The 24,698-nt window shown below is 44.5% G+C and overlaps 2 protein-coding genes across 3 annotated transcripts in view; one reads left to right on the forward strand and one right to left on the reverse strand.

Annotated features, from left to right (window-relative positions):
* Window positions 1-10,529, forward strand: part of Acta2 (actin, alpha 2, smooth muscle, aorta) — a 16,980-nt gene extending 6,451 nt beyond the window's left edge. The window contains exons 4-9 of the mRNA XM_005385859.2: window positions 2,382-2,492; window positions 4,303-4,387; window positions 4,744-4,905; window positions 6,186-6,377; window positions 7,675-7,856; window positions 10,226-10,529. Of these exons, the coding sequence (XP_005385916.1) occupies window positions 2,382-2,492; window positions 4,303-4,387; window positions 4,744-4,905; window positions 6,186-6,377; window positions 7,675-7,856; window positions 10,226-10,369 (876 nt within the window). The 3' untranslated portion in view covers window positions 10,370-10,529. The remainder of the gene's footprint in view (window positions 1-2,381; window positions 2,493-4,302; window positions 4,388-4,743; window positions 4,906-6,185; window positions 6,378-7,674; window positions 7,857-10,225) is intronic.
* A 5,808-nt stretch (window positions 10,530-16,337) lies between these two features.
* Window positions 16,338-24,698, reverse strand: part of Stambpl1 (STAM binding protein-like 1) — a 46,154-nt gene continuing 37,793 nt past the window's right edge. For both annotated transcript variants that reach the window (XM_013514911.1, XM_005385860.2), the window contains 4 exons: window positions 23,333-23,470; window positions 18,864-18,976; window positions 17,666-17,765; window positions 16,338-16,659 (listed from right to left, as the gene is read on the reverse strand). In XM_013514911.1, coding sequence (XP_013370365.1) covers window positions 16,603-16,659; window positions 17,666-17,765; window positions 18,864-18,976; window positions 23,333-23,470 — 408 coding nt within the window. In that variant the 3' untranslated portion in view covers window positions 16,338-16,602. The remainder of the gene's footprint in view (window positions 16,660-17,665; window positions 17,766-18,863; window positions 18,977-23,332; window positions 23,471-24,698) is intronic.

Raw genomic sequence — 24,698 nt, forward strand, 5'->3', positions numbered from 1 at the left:
AAAAAAAAAAAAAAACGAAAACTTCATACACAGCACTCTGAGGATTTCAGACAAGTTTTTTTTTCAGTTTTCACTATTGAGAAGGAGAAAGTAATGTGGATTCGGTACATTGCCAAAAGCCCCTTGACATACGGAAGCATAATCGTGACCGGAAAATGTTTTAAAATAAATATGTAAAAGCAATCTTTCCTTGTTTCATATAAGGCCTTATCCCCCTGGTCTTTATAAAGAAGCCAAGGAAGAGAAGAGTTAAATCCTAGAGTTCTGATATTTATTATTAAGCATTTCAGAAGCACCAGTAATTAGAGAAAAACAGAAGGAAGGATGAAAAAGCAACACGAGTTTTGAAACTCAGTTTCATTGTTGTTTTTCTTCTTCTCTTTAAAATTAAAAAAAAAGAAAAAGTAAAACAAAAATTTTTAAGTGCAACAAAATGTACTAGAACCACATCTGGGCTTTTATTTATCAACCCACCACACACACGCATTGTTACTTTTTAAAAACATGCTATGACCAGGCATGGTGGTGCACACCTATAATCCCAGCGCTCAGGAGGCTGAGGCAGGAGAATCAAAGTAAGTTCAAGGCCAGTCTGAACTACCAAGTGAGATCTTGTCTCACAAACAAAGTGAAAACAAAACAACAACAAAAAACCAATAAACCAAACATGTAATATTGCTAGAATTGATTGGTAGCAATTTTACGAGCTTTCTTTCTTCACAGAACTGCCCACCATCAGATGCAATCAGGCTATGAGTCTAGATTTGGTGAGGTTGAGATTTGCACTGAGGAGACGATGTTTAGAGCAGTGAGAGAAATGCTCTTTTGGAGTTTCTCAGTGGAGCAGGCAGCATCTCACACTGGAGCGAGATTATAGAAATAATAACACTATAATCTCCTGGAGAGAGTTGATAGAAATGAAAAGAATTATCAGTACCAACTTTCAAATCCAAAGCACTTTCTAGGGAGAGAGAAGGGAGGCAGGAGGGCAGGAGGGAAGAGCTGTTTGTTTCTTAAATGCCGTCGCAGGATAGCAGCAGTAGATATAAGATTGGCTTGACTCCTCCAGCATTGCACTGCTTTCATTTAATTGCAAACTTTTTAAGAGGTGCGTTTGTGTAATGGAACACCCATGTGGTGGAATGAAGGTGGGGGAAATGCCGGGGAGAGCTGCCCACCCGCCCTTACTCAGAGCGCCGGGGAGTCATCACTGTGGCTTGGAAGCTCCAAGCACCGCTGCTGGCGTCCGACCCCCGCTCCACTCCTCCATCCAAGGAGCAGGATCTCCAGGTGTCTCCTTCTTAGAAACACAAAACCCCAAAGCCAAGCAAACTGGAGCGACATAGACTCTTTAGATCTTGCTTTTGTTCATTTGAACACCTGCAGTTCTTACTGGCTTTGTTTTAATTCTGGGTGGATTTAATGTTCCTGGTGCTGGCGGTGACATTTTATGCTTTTAAATTTTAATTTAGTTAGCCCCCTTGCGCTGTTGTGAGGGCCTCTTCTGCCATCCCAAGATTAAAGAAGGTCCTCGATCATAAGCAAATGTACTTTTACCCGAAGTGCACTCACACAAAGCCGTCTACAAAACCGCAGATGTTTGTGGAAACACTTGGAGCCAAGGGGCTGTCGCAGTGGGAAGTCCCGACTGTACCAACAGAGGGCGCTTCGCCTAGCCTAGAACAGCAGAGAGGCCGCCAGATCGCAGCAAGAGCCGGGGACTTGCTCCGTTCTCCACACACGCCACAAAAGGGCAGTTTCTCTGGAAGCACTGAAAGGCGCCGTTAGGCTTTCAGCTCAGCCTCATTTGTTCATTCACGTGCGCACGTTCTGGTCTGTTTATTTATTAAACTCAGTGATTTCCCCACGAATGACTAATTCCCATGGAAGCAGAGGGTAAAGAAAACATAACTGAATGACAGCAGCGTTGCTTCTGGACCAGGCACTGGGCTGCTAAGTAACTCTAGGGTTCTTATTTCATTCACACAGCGACCTGAAAAGTACACATTAGCTCTTTTCATCCCCGTGCTACAATGGGGATAGCTCAGAAGGGTTAAAAACTTGCTGAGTTCGCATAACAAGGAAGGGGCCAAACTGAAGTCTGAGTCCCAGTTTGGCAGTGGAGACCTGGCCGTGACCCCGCGTCCTCCTGCCCCACAGGTCTGGCTCTGTGTTTTTGCTCCGTCAGGCCTGAGGTGTGAATCCTTGCGGAAGGGCCTCGCAGTCTTTGCGCTTCGGTCTGCATCTATACAAACGGGCACTAAAGGAAGATTTATAGAAATGTCTTTGGTCCTGGTTTCACTTCGCTTACTCTGAGCCCTTTTCGGGGTCTGCAGCGCCCCAGAGTGTCGTACCGTTATGTTTCTCCTCTGCCCCCGCAGATCTGGCACCATTCCTTCTACAACGAACTCCGTGTGGCCCCGGAGGAGCATCCCACCCTGCTCACGGAAGCGCCACTGAATCCCAAGGCCAACCGGGAGAAAATGACCCAGGCAAGTGCTCATCCTGGCGGCCAGCTCTTTCGCATGTGGAGAAAAGCTGGTTTGAGGGGAGCTATGCAGGAGAACAGAGAGAAGGCCCAGCCCCAGTCAGCCGACATACTGACCGGGTTCCAGAAACCCAGGGGTTCTGACGACAGGGACAGACATTCCTCTCTAAAAACAATGGGAAGGTTAAAAGATTTCACTGAGAAGGAAACATGTTTAGGCTAAAAACTTCTAAGAGGTCATTTTAAAACGCCACCCAGTATACGGTAGAAGACTGGATCTAGAGTAGCGCATCTAGGTTTGAAAGCTGAATCTCACTTACCAGCCTTGTAAAGAGCCCACTTAATTTCTCAGAGCCTCGGTTTCTTTCACTCTAAGTTGGGAATGATAGCACTGTTATTTTTCAAAGACTGTGTAAATACTAATGATATAAAATGATAAGTGTGGAGCATAGTATCTGATTTCGTAAACATACAACAAACAATATTTTTATTGACATTATTTTTACCTGCTTGAAGCTCAAGACCTTACAGCAAGAAACCATCCCGTCCACCAGCCACACGAATTTCTAGTATAGATGAGTTATGTAATCATGACATCAGATGTCATTTCCACACTAGCACTGGGCTAAGATTTTTACATGCAGTCTCTTTAAATCCTCACAACGTAAAACAAGAAACGTCATTATCCTGATCATTTAAACGAGGAAATGAAAGCTTAGATATGTTAAGTGATTTTTTTTCCCAAGGTCACAGAGCCAAAAGTGGCAGAGCCTAGAGCTGACCCCTGATCTTTGGCGCTGGGAAGTCGTATATGTAAATTCTGTAGGGCCTTTTCCTTAGAAGGGCTTTCGGTACTCACACCAACACACGGCTCCTCTCTGCAGGAGCACCTCGGTGGGTCTGGGAAACACTCCTCCCGGCAAGAGGTGTTTCTCCGACCACCGTTATTCCCGTGAGCAGTGTGAAGGCAGAGAGGTGGTGGAGAATCTTGGCTCATTACAAATGTCAGATGGGGCGGGGTTTACAGACAGAATTGAAGGTCCGCAGACAACTTTGAATGCACAGCCTGGAGGGGCTCTGGGTCTACTCTTGCCTCTGAACTTCAGGAGCTGGGACGCTGGGATTCAGAGGTCTTCTGTTACCAGAATTCCATTTCTGTCCACCAGGAATCGGGATCTTCCCACTGCAGCCAGGGCAGCTCTATTCCAGGCCTAGCACTGACCCAAAAATTGCATAGATGCTTAGAAGAGATTAAATGGAGCCTCCCACAGACCACAGTATTGGGGCCAATCCCAACTGGCTGGGGCATCAGGTTTAAAGGGTCCCTTTCCTTATGCCAGCAAAATCAAAACTAGGATGTTGTTTTGTTTTGTTTTGTTTTGTTTTGGGCTTTGATTGTCTGCTCTGGACAAGCCTGAGAGTTCCTCTACTCCAAATCCTCTCTCCGTTTACCATTGAGAGACTTGGAATGGTGCCCACGTCAGTCATATATTAGCTGGATGAGTCCTCTCAGGTCACACTGAAGTCGGGAGCAGGAACAGAATGAAAAGCCAGACTCCTCTTTCCCCTGGCTAAATCTTGTGCAGACACTGCCTCCTCTTCTCCCCACCCCGTCAGGTCACCGATGTGATGGTCTTCCTTTCGTTCCCACTTCCATGTTTCCTCTTTGAGTGACCAAAGCTGCCTTGGCCTCCCTTACCTTGGTCTCCTCTGCTCGGGCCAGGCTGGCTCATTTGTGTCATGTGAGGTGTGTTCTCTTGATCTTGCACGAGACTGGCAGTGTCACTGATGTAACTCTTCCGATTGCTTTGCAGATTATGTTCGAGACCTTCAATGTCCCAGCCATGTACGTAGCCATTCAGGCGGTGCTGTCCCTCTATGCCTCTGGACGCACGACTGGTAAGTGGCTAACAGGAAAGAGGAGCCTCCGTCAAGGGATGTGCCAGGAGGAATAGGATTTGATGGTCATAAACATGCGGGTTGCAACAAGGGGTGCAAGCCCTAAAGGGTCTTCCTACCTTTTCAGGGGAGGGCTTGGGCTGCATATCACTTGCAGGATTTTCCCATGGATTTCCTCTTGTTTTTTTTAATCTTCCCTAAGCCCTTTTCAGCATTCCACTGCTCTGAAACACTCTCTTCCTTTCAAACAGAGAGCTTAGAAATTCCCCCTGCACTAAGACTTCCTTTTACCAGACTAGCTAATGACCACACACCGTCTGCCGTGTTGACGTTTATCATGCCCAACTGTCCCTCAGGCATTGTGCTGGACTCTGGCGATGGCGTCACCCATAACGTGCCCATCTATGAGGGCTACGCCCTGCCCCATGCCATCATGCGTCTGGACCTGGCTGGCCGAGATCTCACCGACTACCTCATGAAGATCCTGACCGAGCGAGGCTATTCCTTCGTGACCACTGGTGAGGCCTGTGGAGATAGAGGGCGGAGGGCGGCGTGCTGCCCACACTGACTTGCAGGGACACGGGGTATCTGAGTGCCCTCAGACTTGCCAAGGCGAGGCCTGACTTTATACATGGAGCAAACCACCACTTTCATGATCTGGTGCAAGCCTGTAATCCTAGCATTCTGGGAAGCTGAGGCAGGAGAATCACAAGTTTGAGTCCAACCTGGACAAATTAAGGCAACTTAGTGACTTAGAGAGATCATGTTTTCAAAAAATTCGAGGGAGCACTTGAGGATGTAGTTTAATGTGAAGGTACTGGCAGTTCCTAATACCAAAAAAAAAAAAAAAAGAAACCTGTTAAATGACATTCCTTCTTTGAAGACTACTGTAGTGAACTGGTCGGATGCATTGCTTGAACATTTTTAAATCCCCTCCACTACCAAGTAGAAAAGAGCATGCAAAGACTGAAGATAGAACGGTGTGGAGGTTGTAAACCTTTAGGGCCATCTAAACAGGATTTAAATCCCAGCTTTGAGTAGCTGTGTGACATTGGACAAGTTAACCTATCTTTTTATCTGAAAATAGAGGTAATAATAGATTCCATAGCCTATAATCATTATGAGTATGAAACAAGATAATGCACAAAATAAATATCTAATAATTTTTAGCTATTTGTACAGACCCAGCAGGCAATACTATGTGTGTCTTCAATCAAAGCTGGTGCCACTCACTCTCTGTCCACCAGAGGGCACTATCAAGCATTGTTGGGAACACTAGGGAATCCTCAGTGCCTGTGGCTCCCCATGGCTGCACTGGTTTGCTGTTGTCCAGATACTTTAGGACTCTGGACATGTCTGGGGCTCCTTCTGAGCTCCCAGTCTGTGTCCTGACTGACAATGTTAAAGTTCCTTTTGTGGCATGGAACTGAATTAATTCTGTTCCTGCTCCTCACCCCCACCCATCCCAAAATGCCTTCAGAAGGTTCCAAGGGCTCGGGTGTAACCGACAGCTTGTAACTTCAGATTCAGGAGTCTAGACGGCACTCGCCAGTCCGTGTCTTCCGCACTGCCTTCCATGTGCACTTCTGCAGCCCTCCGCACTGAGGCTGGTCCTGAGCCAGGGCCAGCTTCTCTCTGGAAAAGAATAGCTATGCCAAGGGTTTGGGCTGCAATCTGTCCGGGCCAGGGGGCAAGGGTCTCTGGGGCTTTTTGGAAGCTGGGGGCCCCTGATTCAGCACAAGGCTTAAGGCAGCTCTGTAGTGTGTGAGAGCGTCTCACGTCTCCCTCTGCCCGACAGCCGAGCGAGAGATCGTGCGGGACATCAAGGAGAAGCTGTGCTACGTGGCTCTCGACTTTGAGAACGAGATGGCCACGGCGGCGTCCTCCTCCTCCCTTGAGAAGAGCTACGAGCTGCCCGATGGCCAGGTGATCACCATCGGCAACGAGCGCTTCCGCTGCCCGGAGACCCTCTTCCAGCCCTCCTTCATTGGTAGGCCACAGCACCCCCTTCCTGTGAAGTGTGGGGGTCCCCGATTTCCCATGTCCAGTCAGCCCTCCCGCAAGGGGAGGCCTGACAGGAGCCCCAAGACTACAAGCACTTCTAACCCCGGGGAAAGGGCAAAGGTGTCCCATTTGCAGGATGAGACCTATAGAGGCCAGGAACAGTTTTCTTCCTCAGAAAACACTGTGCTGTAGTCATGTCCACCGCATTCTGAGCATGTCGTGACAAAATTAAGAATCGTGCCTAAGACATTCACTGAAGCGGTGCTGAGTGCTGAGAGCTGGGACTGGAGTGAGAACAGAAAAATGAAGAGTACCAAGTGTGGGACTGCCCCCTGGTGGTGCTGACTTTGGCGGACAGAGCTGCACAGTTGTTTACTGAAGCGGGCTTGGGCAGGGGATATAGCTCAGAGGCACAAGCGCCTGCCTAGCAAGCACAAGGTCATGAGTTCGACTCCCAGCACCCTCCCCCTCCAAAAACAAAAGCAAAAAACTAACAGAAGCGAGCTCTGGGAGAGATGACCCTGTGTTTGACACTTTGTTGTTCTTTCACGATCTTAGGTCACTTACTGCCTTAAGCCCCAGGCTGCTCATGTATAGAATGAAGCCTGTAATAGATCCTGCATAGCAGGATAGTGTGAGAATTGCATGAGATGTATGTAGAGCCCTCAGTCTAGAAAAGCAAGCGTTCAATAACTGGATATTGTTAGGAATTCATCAGCACTGCAGAAGATGAAGGGCCATCTGGAGGGTTTTTCCAAAAGATCCATATTAGAAATTAACAAAAAGTTCAGATGAAAAATAAAATGAGGGCTGGGGATTTAGCTCAGCGGCAAAAGCGCCTGCCTGGCAAGCACAAGGTCATGAGTTCGGTTCCCGGTACCGGAGAAAAAGCCAAAAAAAAAAAAAAAAAAACCCCCAAAAAAAAAAAGAAAAAGAAAATGATCACAATTTTTAAAAAAATTAATCTTTGTTCAAATAAGATGAAACGCTTTTCTGATGACTCAGCACCATTCAGCTTTTGGGAGGGAGTGCGTGCGGAGGGAGGGGGAGGCAGCGGCCACAGAGAAAGGGGAGTTCTGAGCAATGGCTGTGGCCTCAGCTCAATGTGGGAGCTTGTGCATGGAATCTGAAGATTTTGCCCCTCTTTGAGCCACCGTAGCAGAGTCTATTAACCGCGCTGCTGGCACGTTGCGGCTCAGCGCTCCCACTGCTGGGGTCTTCCCTCTAGCGTTGAACCTGGTTTCACCTGCCTCTCAAGGACCATGCCTGTGTCTCTTCTCCAGGGATGGAATCTGCTGGCATCCACGAAACCACCTACAACAGCATCATGAAATGTGACATCGACATCAGGAAGGACCTCTATGCTAACAACGTCCTCTCAGGGGGCACCACCATGTACCCGGGCATTGCCGACAGGATGCAGAAGGAGATCACAGCCCTGGCCCCCAGCACCATGAAGATCAAGGTACCGCTGCTCAGTGACAGCCCCCATGGCCATATTGCCCCTGGAGTCAGCCCTGTCATTAGATGTGAAGGACATTCTGAGGCCATACCTTGGTCACATGCATTGACTGATTCTAGGGCTAGCCAGTTGGGAAAAACCCACACATCTCGTACCGTATATAATTCAACCCAATTCATAAGACAAATTGCATTATTTTATGCAAAGTTTGCTTTATTCTTACAACTCTTGCCTCCGAGTTACTCTCAGCAGCTGCAGTCCAGGGCAGCACCACCTCCCTTGGCCCATGTAACTTTAGAACATACATTTATAGCAAATGTCACGTGTAGAATATTCCTTAAAAATGCAGCTGAGCCAGACATTTCTGAAGCAGTTTCCACCCTGTAGATTTAGTGGCTTGGGTTTTTTCCCCGTTAAAGGTGACCACACCTCAGGTCCAGGAATCAGAGTTCTCTCTTCATCTTCCCATCTGGCAGCATCAGTGTGTAAAAGCACAGAACAGCTCCAGCATGATCGGGCTCAGTCCCGGAGTCACCCAGGCCCTGTAAGGGGCCCATTCTGAGTTCCAGGCAAGGGAACTCTGAGATAAACAGCGTGCCTTCCTTGGAAGGAAGCGTCCCTGTGGTGGGTGGGTTCTCAAAGACCCTTATCACTAAATCAGAAGGCCACCGGAGACCCTCTGTCCCATGTCACAGGAAGCAGGAGAAAGAGCAAATCTAGCGCAGTTGATGCAGGAGAAGCAGACAGACAAGTTCTCTGTTCTCTGCATTCCCTGTTCCTTTATACAAAGAATGTGCAGGTCACAGGAGGGACCGAGAGAGGCTATTGCTTGCTAGGCTGCAGCACACGCTCTCTTTCTTCCATAAGCTCTGGGAAGTCCTGCCCTAACAGACTTGAAGAGAGAGGCTGTTTTACTTTGTTTTGTTTTGTTTTGTTTTGCTTTGCTTTGTTTTGTTTTGTTTGGTACCAGGAATTGAACTCAGGACCTTGCACTTGCCAGGCAGGCACTTGTGCCACTGAGCTATATCCCCAGCCCCGAGACTGTTTCCAGAAGGGCTTGGGTTCCTAGGATGCTGTCTGACCCGCTCATATCCCCTTGCATATTGGAGGGAGGGGGGAAGCCAGAGACAGGGCTCATTGTACAGGCAACTTCACAGAGGACATGGGGCAGAGGGGCTGCGCTAAGGTGGGCAAGTGCTAGTTCTCCACACTTGACTCCTGAATGGAAATGAATGTAAAACCTCAGGTTGCAGGATAGTAAGAGAGGTTAGAGAACTTTTAAAAGCCTGTTACTGTAAGATGACACATAGGGGAAAATGAAACCGAGAGAGGGGGCTATGGGAAATTCCTGTACCATCTGCAACTTTCCTAGAAATTTAAAATTATCTGCCTTCCCTGAAATACTTATTTCTAAAACAAAACAAATAAAAGCAAAACACCTTGCAGAGTCCAGGCTAGAATATTGGGGCTGAGACACAAGCACTTGTGACCAGTGATTTACACTTCTCTCAGCTTCTGTCTCCTCATATGTAACACGAGAGCAAATTACTGATCACTCTTCATGGTACTTATGAGAATTAGATGAGATAATACATGAAGAATGCTTAGCAGACTGCCTGGCACATATGAAGAGGTCAGCAAATGCCAGCTGCTTGTATTTAAAAAGAAACGCTCAACCAGAGCTTGAGGGTAAACAGAAAGTTATCCCTTTCGCCACTTTCAGAAACAACTCCTCTGTGAGTCAGATGTCCATGTCTGCCCAAGAATCCAAGTTTGGCATGGAATGTGGCATTTCTCACCTGCAGCTATTTTTTGAGTTTGGCAGGTGGACCAGGCTTCTGGCCAGAGGCCCAGAGTGTGTGTACTGCAGTCTAGAGAGGTCTCTAAGCCTTAGTCATTTACTTAAGAAACACGTACATGCCCTTGCACACTAGTCCTGTGCGCTGGGTGAGGCCAAGCCTAATGGGGATCCTCCCAGGGGAATGTCCTTCCCAACAGGGACCCAGAGTCGCGCAGTGGTAGGCTGCGCAGGACTTGAGCGGGATTTCAAAGTGGCAGCCAACTTTACTTAGGCGGAAGGACACCTGTATACTAAGGTCTGGCACCATAACCATTTCTTTGAAGATGCTGGTGCTTGTTTCTAGAGGAAGCATGTGTCATGCTAAGCCCTGGGGGGACCATGCCAAGTCTCCTTGTGTGGAGGCCGCCAGAGGATCGGGGCTCACTTTACTCAGTGATGCGGTAGAGGGGTTATGGGTGGTATGGAATAGATCACATGAAAGACAACCAAGCTCACCAAGCACAGGCCGTGGCAGAGCACCCAGGCACTACCCAGCAACACTGATGCCGTTTCTTTCTCCTCTGACCTCCAGATCATCGCCCCTCCAGAGCGCAAGTATTCTGTCTGGATTGGCGGCTCCATCCTGGCCTCTCTGTCCACCTTCCAGCAGATGTGGATCAGCAAACAGGAGTACGATGAGGCCGGCCCCTCCATTGTCCACCGCAAATGCTTCTAAGACACCCCCTTTGCTGTGTGTGTCTCCAGCACACAACTGTGAATGTTTTGTGGAATAACGCCTTCAATTTCTTTCCAAATCATTCCTAACCAAAGCTCTGATTCGTTACCTATGTTTTTTTTTAAAAAAGATAAATAAATCTGAAACATTCTATCCCTAATTCCTAGCATTGGCTTCTGATCAACACCCTGCTGATCACTTATTCTAGGTTGACCCTGCCGGTGCCAGGTTGGCTCCCTCTAGTGGGCAGTGAGGACATGACACAATCAGGGTGCATATGTTCCCAGGCAAGGCATGGAGTCACATGAAGGGGGAAAGCGCCACTTATATGTGGCAGATGGGGAGAACTTGGCAATCCACAGGGGATTTAAAAATATAGATGGGACTGGAGGCATAGTTCAGAGGTAGAGCACTTGCTTAGTATTCGGAGGTCCAGGGTTAGATCCCAAGCACTGAGAAAGAAGGCAGGAAAGAAGGAGAGAGGGACGGAAGGAAAAAGAACAGTTCAGAGTTTCATTGGGAAAACTGAGAAAGTCTACACTGACTGCCACTTCCTGAGTGATTTCTTTATTTCACACACTCCTAATCCCAGTACTGGTAGCATGATTGGTGAAAACAAAAGTAAGAGTTTTATACGTGTATATAAAGTTTTATAAACAACTATGTATTTATTAAAATCGTATCTTTCATATTAAACACATATATGCATGTGCCTTTAATATATTTACTATATATTAAAAATATGTATGTAAAGAAGCTATTATTTTTAAGGTTACTGATTTTTCTGACCATTGATTTTTTTTACTACTGAGAAACACTGCTTCAAAATCTCACTGCCTACATGGAGCACAGGTTTCCCTTTTTCTGATCGATACCTGTCTCTAAAAAGGATCCTGTGGGCATACTCACGCCACAAGGCATGGCAAAGATCACAGGACCAGTGCAAAAGGTTTTTGCACAGATCAGCTCTTACTTGTTCTTCAGGACTGTGTGAGGAAAGGATTATTATTAGCCCGTTTTGTAGACAAACAGACCAAGCTTGTGCCAGAAATGTGATAATATAGGAGAGCTACCGACTTCAACTGTTCTTTCATCCCTCTGATCAGGGAGGTACAAAGAAGTCAAAAAAAATTCCCTCCCTGCCCTTATGGGCCTTAGCCTCTGCGCGCTTTTCCAACCCAGCTATTTAGCTTCCTCAGCAGTTCCAGCTGGGAGCTGCTCGTCTTTTACCAATAGCCAAGGGAGTCAGCAGGGAGCAAGGACAGCTCTGTTCATGGTGCTACCTCACTGCAGAGACCCTGGGGCCCAGGGTTTACTGTTTAGTCCAGAACACCCGAGATCCAGAACATGCAGAACAGCCAGTCTTCTCCTGCCTGTCAGAATGAACACTAGAATCCCCAGTCTTCTCAGCTCCTTAGGATGACGTCTGCACCCGGCAAGAGCAGCTATGTCCTGGGTGTCTGCCAGCACCACGCGCTTTGTAGTAGGATCTACACAGCCCCATGGAGTCAGCATTGTAACTGTTTTTTTAGAAAGGAGCAACTTGGGCTTTGAGTGGTTAGAAATCGTACCCCGCCCCTCTGCTTGGGCAGAGGTAATAACAGTTCATCTCTACCTGAGCTTGGTTCAAGCTCGCACTCCCCAGTGTGAGGCCCACATTTCTCAAAGGCCCATGCAAGTCGACCTCATCTGAACTCATGGGAAATGTGCAGACGCTTGGTCACACCCAGGGCCTGCTGAACTAGAACTTATGGAGATGAAGCCAGGAACTGAATTTTAATCAGATTTTCTTGTGGACTCTTATGCACACTCAAATTTGAGAACCATCTCAACACGGTCAAAGGGAATTTTCCAGTGCCTGTAGAGAGAGGCATTCAATACCCTCTAGATTTAAATTGAAGGATTCATACTCAGCTACTCGTGACCATATAATTTACACACGTTTTTACAGTTTAAGTCACCAGCCTCTGCTCTCCTTGCTGCAGGGATTACCTGACATAGAACAGTTTGTTGTGCTGTAAACGCCATCGTTATCACCGGATTGTGCACATTCGCTGGTAAAGAAATGGGTGCTTGGAATAGTCTCCCACAGCACTGGAAACACTCATGCCCAGGCGCAAACATCAGGAAAACCAGAATCATCCCCTGAATGAGCACTGGTGAAAGGTATACTGCTTGTGAGACCACTTCCTGCAGAGCCTACGCATCTGGCCGTCAGCCACGGAATGCGAGCTCCTCCCCTGTTCCCGTGACACCCAGGGACTTGAGTGACTGGGCTTCCCGCAGGTGTCAGGGTGCCCTTAAAGAGCTTCTTGGAGGACACTAGAAAAAATAAAGGCAGTAATGCATAGGGTGGGCTCCCTTCTTAATCCTATTCTCCCCCCAGTAACAGCAAAAAGACTATGAGGGTGGAAGCACCTTCCTCCTATGATCGTGAATCTTCCTACGACAGTTTTCTGCAGCGCCGAAGAAGGCTTAAACAAGAGCAATACATTTCCTCATAGTTCTAGGAGTCAGATGTCCAAGTCTGACTCATGGGCAGGGCTGGTTTCCGCTGAGGCCTCTCCTTAGCTTGAAGACGGCCGTTTTATTCCTGCGTCTTCACCTGCACTTCCCTCCGTGTGAGTGAGTTCTAATCTCTTCTCACAAGGAAACCAACCACACTGACTTAGGGTCCCTCCAGTGGCCTCACTTAAATGTGGCGCCACCTGCAGATACAGTCACAGTCTAAGGCAGGATGGGTTAAAGACCTCAACGTTACATTTTTGGTGACAGGCTCTGTGTACAATAAACAGACTAGCACTAGAATCCAAAGAAATTCAAGCTAAATTGGTTCAGAAACACAAATCTGAAAATCTGTGGAAAACTGTGGTAAATCTGAGTTTTTGCCTTGGGAGGTAAGAAAGTGGCACCTGGGACCCTGGAATGATTCCCATTTAAAAGAGGAGCAGGCACTGCTGCTGGAAAGGGGTGCTTTTGAAGGAAGTTCGTTCAAAGAATACAGGTGGCCAGCGACCAGCCACGTGGACCAGCCACGTGGACCAGCCATATGGCCCAGCCACGTGGGCACATGTAGCTCCACCCCCTTCCTGGCCAATGTCAATGGCATTTCCATACCCCTCTGGGATCTTCTTGCACACACAGAGCTTTGGGGACTCATTCTGCCAGAAAAGTTCAGGTCACTGGTTTGTAGCCCTGAGGAATCCAGCTCCACGGCAAGTTCCTCTGGACAGTCTGGTAAATTGGGTTTGCACTTGGCAATAAGAAAGCCACAGCCCCTTTCCAAAAAATGCCGCAAGCCTCACCTGCTTCCTAAAGCTGGGGCTCTTCTTGCAAGGAAATATAAGTGTCAAGAATGCCTCCTTTGGCTAGGGGATACAATATAATTTTTTAATTAAAAAATGGGTTCTCTCCTAATTTTTTATTCAGAGGAGCCCAGTAGGATTTTGTATTCACAAGTTCTCTATTTTCTTTGGAAATCTGAGAAGCTAAATAAATATTCTTGGCTTTCAACTGAGTCCTTTCTATCTCTAGCCATCACTCAATGCCCGTAGTTTCTCATCAGACATCATTTTATATTCTCTTGTCTATTACTATACCACTGAATTCCTTTTTTTTTTGTCTTTTTGAGACAGGGTCTCACTACGCAGTTCAGGCTGGCCTTGAACTCACTTTATAGCCCAGGCTGGTCTTGAACTCTTAAGGATCCTTCTGCCTCAGCCTCCTGAGCACTGGGATGACAGGCATGGGTCACCATGCCCGGCTATATCACTGAATTCTATACAGAAGCTACCACTCACCTCTCATCTATCCTTTGTCCCAGCAGTTATTTTTCCTAGAATAAATTTCTTAATCTGTTTTGCTCAAGTATGCAAGAGCATCAGTGTCCTGACATTCAGTTTACAAGTTGAGGACAGCACACTCAAGGAGCAGTGGAGGAGTCTTGCATTTAATTTTCCCTTAGCCAGTGAGGGCCATATGCCAGGCCCTGTGCATAGGACAAACTAAACTTTTCTCAAGTCTGAGACCTAAACTTTCCAAAGCTATAAGTTCATGAAACAAGAATAAGTCACTGACCTGCCTATAGTAGTTTCTTCGTTAATGAAGATGAGCTGAATTTAGGTGGCATGCTACAAGTACTGAAGAATAGATAGGTGGGAGGATGTTAACTCATCCAAGCACAGAGCACAGGAAAAATACCCATTCTTGGAATACAGAAATCATTGAACCAAAAAGTGAGTGCTAAGTCAGGTGTGGCGCACACCTGTAATCCCAGCTAGTCCAGCCTGGGCAACTAATAACGTAGACAGATCCTGTCTCACAATCAAAACAAAACAAAACAAAAAATAATGAAGAATGTAGCTTAGTGGTACAGCCCTTGTCTAGCATATACGAGGCTCTGGAACCACCAGTATGCAGGAAAAACAAGAAAACAGGAAGAGGGGGGAGGGGAGCAGAGGGGAGAGGAGAAATAGAAGGAAAGAAAGAAAAAACCAGACACCAGTACTGCCCGTGAAGACCTAAGTTATTCAGGCAGTTCAGATAAATGACAGAAAGAAAGCAAAGCCTGGAAGGTGTAGCTGGCCTCCCAGACATGGGGAAGAGAGAGGTTGACAAAGTCAGCTTGACCCTGTCAGGAAAAGCACCGAAGATGCAGAGATTGTCAGAGAAGAAAACAACAGCTGGAAAGAAAAGAGAAGGAAGCTAGACTAGAGCTAGCAGGACCCTGACGGATGAGAAAGGAATCACAGAAACGGTCAGAGGTTTATTGAGAAAGGACAAGCAGCCAGCTCAGGATTTCCCAAGGTGCCTGACAGCAACGTCTGCCAAGAGTCAGGTTTTACCTGAAGAACCAGCTTTCGTGTTCTGAAAAATATTCCATATTCTCAAAGCATCAGCGGTGTCACTTTTATTCCCCTCTAGTTTGCAGCTACATTTTTCTCCAGAATGTTTCCATCCTCAGGTTTTTCCTACCAACTCAGTTTGCTAAGAGAGTACATGAATCTTCCATTCCTTCTGTGCAATCTATAGTCTTTGGCACACACAAGACCTTGTATCGTCTAGGTAATGGTCACAAACTCCACTCCAAGCCTTAGTAATACCATAACATGGCGTTTATGTCAGTGTATCCAGTTTCAAACTTATTCTATTCCCATTCTCTCTGTGGTAGCATATGTATATGTATAATATTATAAATATATATATTTATATTAATATGTATTTAATTGTAAGTGTTATTTCTGAATTTTTTTTTAGTTAAGAATTATCTATAAAGAGCCCTTCCCAGTCTTCATCACAGCCAGCAAGTTTATATTTGTAATCCCATGGAAAAGTTATTGGAAATCTAGAGTAAAGACGCTAAGGCATATTTGTAGTTGTGGGGAGCCCAGGGGATCCCAAGCCCAGCTATGATGATGTCTAACCAGAACCAAGGCCTTGACCCAGGGCTAAACCTGGGAGTTATCAATTCATGAAGAAGGGCGTGGCTCGAGGATGAGCGACTGTGAGAGTGGCGGAAGCACTGAGAGCCGTTACTTTCTACAGCTCTTCTCTGTGCCCACCCCTACGGCCCTCCACAGTTAGAGCGCTGTACTCTTATCCAAGCTGCTTTTTGCTCCCCTCTCAAACTGCTCTGCTTTCAGATTTCTAAACTAAGCTAACAAATCCTGTGCTGTCTGTTGCCCTCTGCCACCTGACCCCTGAGTTGAAGCCCGTCGTCCTGGGCTCTTGCAGTGACTCCCAGCAGATGTGGCTTTCTGAGCCCTGGGTCTGGTGACACTCAGGACACAAGATGAGCTCGGCCAACGGCAGCCAGGCTCCTTCTCCCACGTGGAAACCCTGTCCTCCTCTACCATGGGGAAGTGCGTTTCCCAAGAGACCACCTGCCCCCAAACTGTGTTTGGAATCACATTTTACATAAATGTCTTTAAAAGCAGGAGAAATCTAAAGATCTGAAAACAACACACACTCTGGTCTGCAGCACAGTTTATTATCTGGTGATAGTACTTGGATACATCGATAGGCCTTGACTTAACACCAGGTGGCCTCTCTTGAGACAAAGCAACTGAAAAAGAAAACTTCAAAATATGCAAAAGCAATAAATATCAAACTTTCTGATCTAAAATGTATAAATATAAAACATCAGTCATTTCTGGAAACATCTTAAGGGTATCCGGCAACCACATGTCCATAGGCAGGAGTCTGGTGTTGACAGAGCTTGTACTCCCAGGGTATCACCTCAGGTCCAGCACAGTTATCTTCATGTCTTTCACCAACGCATGTTTGCATATCTAGGAAAGAAAAAACGTCAGTTTTACATGGTAATGTTAAACATGTGATTCTCTTTAAGGAGGGAGTCTGGGTTCCCTAACTTAGGAAATTTTCTAGTTTAAACAATATTCCCAATCAGAACAAATACACTCTTGTTTATTCATTTTCAAAAACAAAACATTATTTGCAGAAGTTGTCAAGTGATTTCCATTTCAAATAAATTCTAACTTCAACAAAATGTTTCAGCCCAAAGAACCCTTAAGCAAATAATTAGAGGGGAAAAAGATGTAGTCAGATAGTGCTTCTTTTGTGCTGTACAAAGCCAATCAAAAAGTATGGTTACAGACTAGGCATGGGGGCACATGCGTGTCATCCTAGCATTCTGGGAGGCTGAGGCAAGAGGATCACAAGCTGAAGCCTAGCTTGAGCAACTTACTGATTTAGCAAGACTGTCTCAAGATACAAAGAAAAATATAAAAAGCCCTGGGTATGTAGCTCAGTTTGAAGACCCTGGGTTCAATCTCAATATCACAAAAATAAAAAAATAAAAATGAGAGAGAGAGATGTAGAGAAAGGAAAAGAGAGAGAGAGAGACAGAGAGAGAGAGAGAGAGAAAAGAGAGGAGAGAGAGAATGATTACAGTTTCGATTGAATCATTATGAAAAAATTCAGCCAAATCAAGCAGAAAGAATGGATGAGACTTTTCACACAATGTTCTCTAACAACTGTCTGCCTAGCTGGGCTCTCAGAAAAACACTGCTTAAGCATCACACAAATACACAAGTGGGTAGGTAACTTTATGAATAATCAGCTGTACCACAGAAATCCTGACATTTCCTTGCCAATAAAATAATAGAGAAGTCAGAGAGTACTTCTAAAGATTGGAAGTGCAAAATAATAGACCAAACTAAGCAGTTCAGTCTTTTATCCCACATTAGGCTGCTGCCAGTTTTCTCTTTTAAAGAACAGCTGAGTGGAGGGAGGGGAGAAATGAATATCTGCAAAACGAGCCGACAGTCCACTCACACTGAACAGGCAGGGCTCCTTGGTGTGCGGGTGGAAGCCCTTCTTTTTGCAGGCAGACACCTCGAGCATGCCGGCGTTAGTGAGCCTGAAGATGCCTGTGCTGCAGTTTAGGGCAAAGAAAGGCACAGAAGTACCGATTACTTGGGATTTCCAGATGCGTTACCCGAACAACACACGCACAGCATAAGTTATTCTGCCAATGGGGCCCAGGAAGGAAACAAAAGCTAGGAATTCCATGGTGATTTTTTAAAACTAAGCTTTCCTTGAATGGTCCAGAAGGGTGAACCTCAGGAAGAGGGACCTGCGGGACCATAACGGAGACAGGAAGCTGGGCCGCTGTGCAAGGCCACAGAAGACAGCTTGACATCCTCCACCACGACTGGTGAAATTACGAGACAAATACTTTAAATTTTTCTAATCATGGCAATGCTGCTCATAGCAATAGGAAATATTTATTGAGAACTTGCTACGGGGGCAGGCACTTTGCTAAGCATGTTACATAAACTATCCCCGAATTTCACCTTCACATCGACCCAGGCTGAGTAGGAACAAGGGCTGCAGAAAGGCTCACAGTAGTCAGGTATCCTATGACCTGAGGATGCAGCCAGGACTCCAAAATAAGTTTAACTGACTCCTATGGGCACCATTAATCTACAGTAGACACTGTCTCCCAAAATGAGGGTAGTTCTGGAGTAATTGAGGGAAGGCTGGGAAATTTCTTACAATAAAACATATGTTAGAAATAGAACCTCAAAAATCAAGCTGGGCATAGTGGCACACACTGTAATCCCAGCACTTTGGGAGGCTGAGGCAGGATGATCGCAAGTTTGAGTCCTGCCTTAACAACTTAGACAACTTGGTGAGACCCTGTCTGAAAATTTAAAAAGTGGGGATGGGGAGAGCTTAAAAAGGGTTGGGGCTTCAGCTCAGTACAAAGGCTTTGGGTTCAATTGCCAGCTAAACAGGGATAATAACATGCCTCTTAAATGTCATCCACTTTAAGGCCACACTAGAAAGTCTACCACTGACAGGACCTCACGCAGCACATCTTCAGAGCTACAGGTGCATGGACGCCGGCACTGCCGTCTCGTCTTCCGAAGGCCATCCTGTGGCTACCTTCCCAAGGGCGCGCTGTGTGCACAGACACGGACCCAGCCCCAGAAAGGCCTTCCCTGGCTCCCTCCCAGCTCACGCTTACTCTTTATGCTTTGGGGAGCAGACAATGGCGATGGCCTCAGGCAACATAAGCTGGTAGCAGCAGTGCGTGTGGAGGTCCACGCTGGACAGGAAAGCAGTCTGGGTGGGATGTGTCTGCAAAGAGAACAGGACGAGCTCCAGGGTAGCCAAGGCTCGGCCAAGGTCACAGGCTCTTCGAAGAGGAAATTCTGTTCACTTCTGTTTTTCTTTTTGACCCTTATTAATTAAGGATTTTTAAATAGTGTTTGGATGACATAATCCTTCCAATTATGCATTCCTAAGATTTTCTTAGAGTAAATACTCTAAATACCCAGAGTATCATGCATTTCCCTTTTATAGAAGAAAAAATAGAGCTAGAAGCTGGGTATGGTGTCTCATAGCTATAATCCTAGCACTCTGGGAAGCTGAGGCAGGAGGATCACAAGTTCAAGCCACCCTGGATACCTTATTAACTTAGCAAGACTTTGTCTCAAATATGTAAAATTACAAAAATTAATAATAAAAAGGGCCTGGGTATAGCTCAGTGTGAAGGATCTATGCTCAATCCCCAGTACTAGCAAAGAAACCAACAAAAAGCTGAAAATGATTTGCCAAAAGTTTTACATAGATTCTTATTTAATTCTATTTAAGAATTCTTATTTAAGAATTACATAGATTCTTATTTAATCATCATAACTCATGCAGATTATTTTATCATCTCAGTTTTGCATGAGACTCAGAAAGGTAAAGCAACCAGGTCCACAGCTGGAGAAGAGGTTTCTATCACTGGAGATCGTGGCCCAGAAATGCTTATATGCAAAATCACAGACATGAAAGTTTTCACTACATACACCACGTGTTACTGTGCACGTGTTACCACACGTTACTGCAGTGTATGTTACTATGCATTACTGTGATATATGTTGCCACATGTTACTGTGTATCTCCCTGTGGAGCGCGAGTCCCTATGAAAGGAGGATGAGCGTCTCCAGGTTAAGGATGTTAGGGACTCATGACGCACAGCAACTGAATCCCTACATGCTGAGAATGAAGAGGAGAACATAAATCTTGCAGGTCTCTGGCTATCTACAAACTTATGTTTATGAGAGACAGATCCGAACTTCATATTTGAATATGAAATATACATGCATATATAATGATTAAAGATTCACATTAAAACCTAATGGCTCAAAGAAAGCAATGTGACCATTTAAATCACAAAACAAAGGCGTTCGGTACATAGTGTCCAGGTCCTGGCTCGGTGATTCACTCAGAGGGCACTGCGAGGAGGACCAGACCACTTCTTGGCCAGTTCGGCATTTGTAAAGTTGATGAGATGATCATGAGACTGACATGAGGGTTAAATGGGACAATCCATGTAAAAGCCCTACACCAGAGTCTAGCATACAGAAAGGAACCAGAGTCATTTGCTCTCAGCGCTGTGTTATTCTAATGTTATCAGTAGTAACTAAAGAGCATATGCTGATAATAATAGCCTCAGGTCTATATACACTGGGCTATGTCAGACAAATGAAAGATTTTTCAAACTCTTCCTATCTGTTGGATAGAATGAAGGAATGAGGGCAGAAATCACCTGGTTGTATGCACAAAGGTGTTCTATAAGAAAAATATAACTCTTGACCTATAAAAGAACTAGATTAACAAAGGAATGTTAATTACCTGGACATTCCCCGTGTGGGGCTGGGGTTGAAACTAGAGCCTTATACAAGCTGATCCCACACTTAACTGAGTTACATTCTTTGCCCTCTTCTCACTTTAAAACCCAAATATTTAGTAGGGGTATGAATGGAGGGTCTGACAGCTTGTTATCTAACAAGGAATACTTTCTTTGGGTAAATTAGAGTTTCGATGCCTGGGTAAGGAAGTAAAATTTGTTCAGAGGAGCTACTGTGATAAAGAGGCAGCAAGCAGCTTGGGTGTCAAGTAGACGAATCACTGTATGTGCCAGTGTGTCCAGACCAAATGCACACATGAGCATCTGAGCCTTTCATGCCCTTCTGTTCTGAAGAGGGCATCTCTCCCCTGAGCTAATCTTTCCCTGACTTTAGGGAAATAAAACTGGTGATGATAATTATGCTGCTGCTGCTGCTGACAATGATACAAACAGCAAATGCCATTTATTGCAACTGAATAACTTTCTATGCACTGAACTAATCACTTTCTCACAACAAGATGCAGTCAGTGCTGTTCCTCCCCCCATCTTACAGATGAACAGACTGACGTCAACAGAAGAGTAACTCACTGAAGTTCATACAGTGAGTCAAGCCAAGAAGTCTAAATTCAAATTCAGATCTGTCCGATTCTGATTCAGCCTTTCTTTCCTATAACTAATTTAAATCTGAAAAAAGTTAGTTCTGGGATTATTGTGCTCTATAAAAAACCACCACAAAGGTCACTGGTGTTTAGAAATGTAACACATTTGTATTTGCATGTAACCACAACAATTTGATGCAATTAGCCAATTTAAAAATGAAGTTCTACGATTCTAGAACTGCGCCAAATTCTTGAATTAAACAATTTAGATTCATTGCCACATAAATTATATACAGGGAAGTTCACAGGAAAAATATTTGCTTTTAATTTGGGAATGTTTGTATGATAGGCTAGCACTGGAAAATTAATATAAGTGTGTAATTTAAAGAAGTATAATTTTTGGTTTGTTACAATTCCTTTGCTATAATTTGTTTTGCTTTAAAATATACTCTTGTTACAGAAATTATATTAAGCTAAATAATGGCTTTTAAATGAGCAATTTCTAAGTAAACAGCAAAGTATATTATTTACTGTTAAGCAGACAGATACATGGCAAGGTTTTCAATCTCATTATAAATTAATTTTTGTATGTGTGAGCCAGATTATACTTCCCAAAAGGCTTTCACACCTGGTACCTTGTTTACTGCTCACATAAATCCAGTGAGGCGAGATGCAATTCACTGACCTCCTGCATTCAAAGAGGAAACTTGGAAATGAGCTTAGGAGTCCTGACTGAGGGCATATAGTAATTTACAGGTGGAGTGGTAATAAAGTCTCCTGTAGCCTCCTAAATTAGTACTGAACACTTGTGTATGTTGCTGCCCCTACCAGTATTCTCTGTAAACTATAAAATGATCAGTTATTTTTTCATTTTTTAGGGGCTCTCAGAGGTGTCTGCAGAGGATGTGTTCTGAGAATCTTCTCGGCCAGCATTCCACGGCAGTGGGCTGCATTGCTCCTACCTGAGAGGGTTTGGATGATGATGTTCCCTCCAAAATTCATACCAAAACTTAATTTCCAATGTGACAGTATTAAGAACTGTGGCCTTGGAAAGTAATTATTAACACTGTCATGAAATAGCTTGGGCCTGAGGGAAGTTGCTCTCTGGCCTCCCATCCTCCACAATGTGAGGAGAGCATCAAAGCACCACCTAGGGAGTGCAGCGCAGCTCTCCCAGGCACCGTTGCCAGGGTCTTGATTACCCTGCCTCAAGTACTTTGTTACGGCAGCATAAATGGACTAAGACAGTACCCCAGGTCCAGATGTATGAGACTATTTTACGGATTGAACTGTGGGTAGGAAAGAATATCATTACCAATAATGAGGGTTACAATTTTTCTGAATTTTTAGCCTAGAAAAATAGGCTAAAAAATTCCCTGGGATTTTTTTCATTTAATACTCACTATCAGGGGGCTGGGGATTTAGCTCTGCGGCAAAAGCGCCTGCCTGGCAAGCGCAAGGTCGTGAGTTCGGTTCTCGGTACCGGAGAAAAACCAAAAAAAAAACAACAACAAAAAAAATACTCACTATCACATGACATCAATCATTCTGATTTCCATTTTCTGAATGATAAAGCTGATGCTCAGACTAGTTGAATGATTTGCCAGTTCTCCTACAGTGAGTTCTTAATAAGCCAAGACTTAAACAACTATTTGATTTTTAAGCCTTTTTCTGTTCTCATGATGGCCTGGTAGAGGTCAGAACCCAGCATTCTTGGCCCTATCCTTTTGCCCAACTCCATAGCTGTTACTACATTAATAAATTTACCTTTGGGCCATAGGGTTGGTGCTATGGAGTGTATGGATCCTATTTGATATATATAACAGCTATTTAAAAGAAACTTTCCCAGAAAATTTTAAAAAACCATCCAATTTAGACCCACAGCAAAAAGAAAGAGAACATCATAACCGTCTATCAAATCAGTTTTTAAAAACCTGGCTAAGCCTCACTGGTCTAAGCAAAATCATCAGAATAATCTCCCTTCCAAATGTTACGCTCTCTTTATCAACTTTAGGCGGTACCAAAAAGCTTAAGAAGCCCCTCTTCAAATTCAAACTTGACAGATGTGGCCATAGCCTAAAAATGAAGAAAATGCTTTAATATGACATCTATTACACTCAAAAAAAATTTAAGACCTGTTGAAATTAAGCTAAATTTCTTCCAGGGGAAAATAACAGACCATACAAAAATAAACTGGACTTAAAAGGTCAAACATACATGGATCCATCCCAGGGTGAGGAGGCCATGTTGGTCCTGCACACTGAATAGTTCTTCTACGTTCTCCACATCGCAGTAGTCCGGGCCCGCAGACTGCTTTGGCACAATCACGTGGGTAATGGTAAATTCATTATGTGTCTAAAAACAATTTAAAAAAATAAGAACAGGCACAAGACAGAAAAAAACATCTGAATAAGATATGTGGTGTTTTGCTACTGAAGGGTCTCCCTACCATCTGCACCACCCCCAGCTCCACAACTCAAAAACAAAAGTCCCAAACATGAAGGTAGATTCCTTGTGAAAAGTTTGAGAGTCGGTTGTTTAGAGCTTGAAACCCATTGTCACAGTAGAAAGTATATCACAGATAGAACTAGCATCCTGAGGCACAGGGGGATCCACGGAAGTTTAGTTCATAAGTAATGTCTTGATGTATTACATCCAGATCAGAAAAAGTGAGAAGAAAACCAGGACAGGTTTATTTGGAGGAAGAGATACTACCTACATAATTTGTTGTGTCATTGAGGAATATCTCTAAGAGTTGTAGAGGTTGATGGTCCATTCTGTTTTTTAAATTAATTACGTTTTATTTCTCTTAAAGGATTTATGACTTTCTTCTAATATTGGGAGGACTAACTAGACTCTCCTATAATTTTTATAATGTTTTGACTTTTACAATTACATAAAAAGAAAGTAAAAGGTAAAGGTTGAAAAGAAGAGGCTCCTGGATGCAACTAGAGACCACACTCACAAGTGAAATAAATCAGACCCACATGTGTAAAAATCATACTCTCTCCCTAGTGTAATAACCTGAAAGAGTAAATAAAACCCAAAAGTTACCATAGATATTGTGAAAGGGAAAGAAATTGCTCAAAGGGAAGGAGCAACTGGGATGAGGGAATGGAGAAAAGAAAGAAAGAAGGGAAAAAATATATATGGATATACAAGGATAGCTGGGATAGTTGTACTTCTGATGTCTACTGGTTTATTGAAAGGAACAGTTAATGCTTAAATTTTTTTTTTACCAATTTTGCATGCTTATATCTGGTAATCTGGACAACTAATTTGAAGGTAGCAATAGCAATATAACAACTGTTGTTGAATTCCTACCCTCTTGATTAGTGAAACTCTATACCATTTCTATTTTTTTAGTTATTTTTTATTCTCTTTGTGTGATCAATCTTGCATTCTTACATCGAGTAATCTGAGCAACTTCACTGAAGATAACAATATGTAATATAACAACCACTGTTCATTTCCTCTCGTCTTGTTTTGAAATTGTGTATCTTTTTGTTTTTGTGTTGTTTTATTTTTATCCCTATTGTTTTGCTTTTTTTTTTTCTTTAAAATAAGAAGAGAAAAGAAAAAA

The sequence above is a fragment of the Chinchilla lanigera genome, unplaced genomic scaffold (genome assembly GCF_000276665.1).
Source record: "Chinchilla lanigera isolate Chin_1 unplaced genomic scaffold, ChiLan1.0 scaffold00024, whole genome shotgun sequence".
Taxonomy (NCBI): Eukaryota; Metazoa; Chordata; class Mammalia; order Rodentia; family Chinchillidae; genus Chinchilla; species Chinchilla lanigera.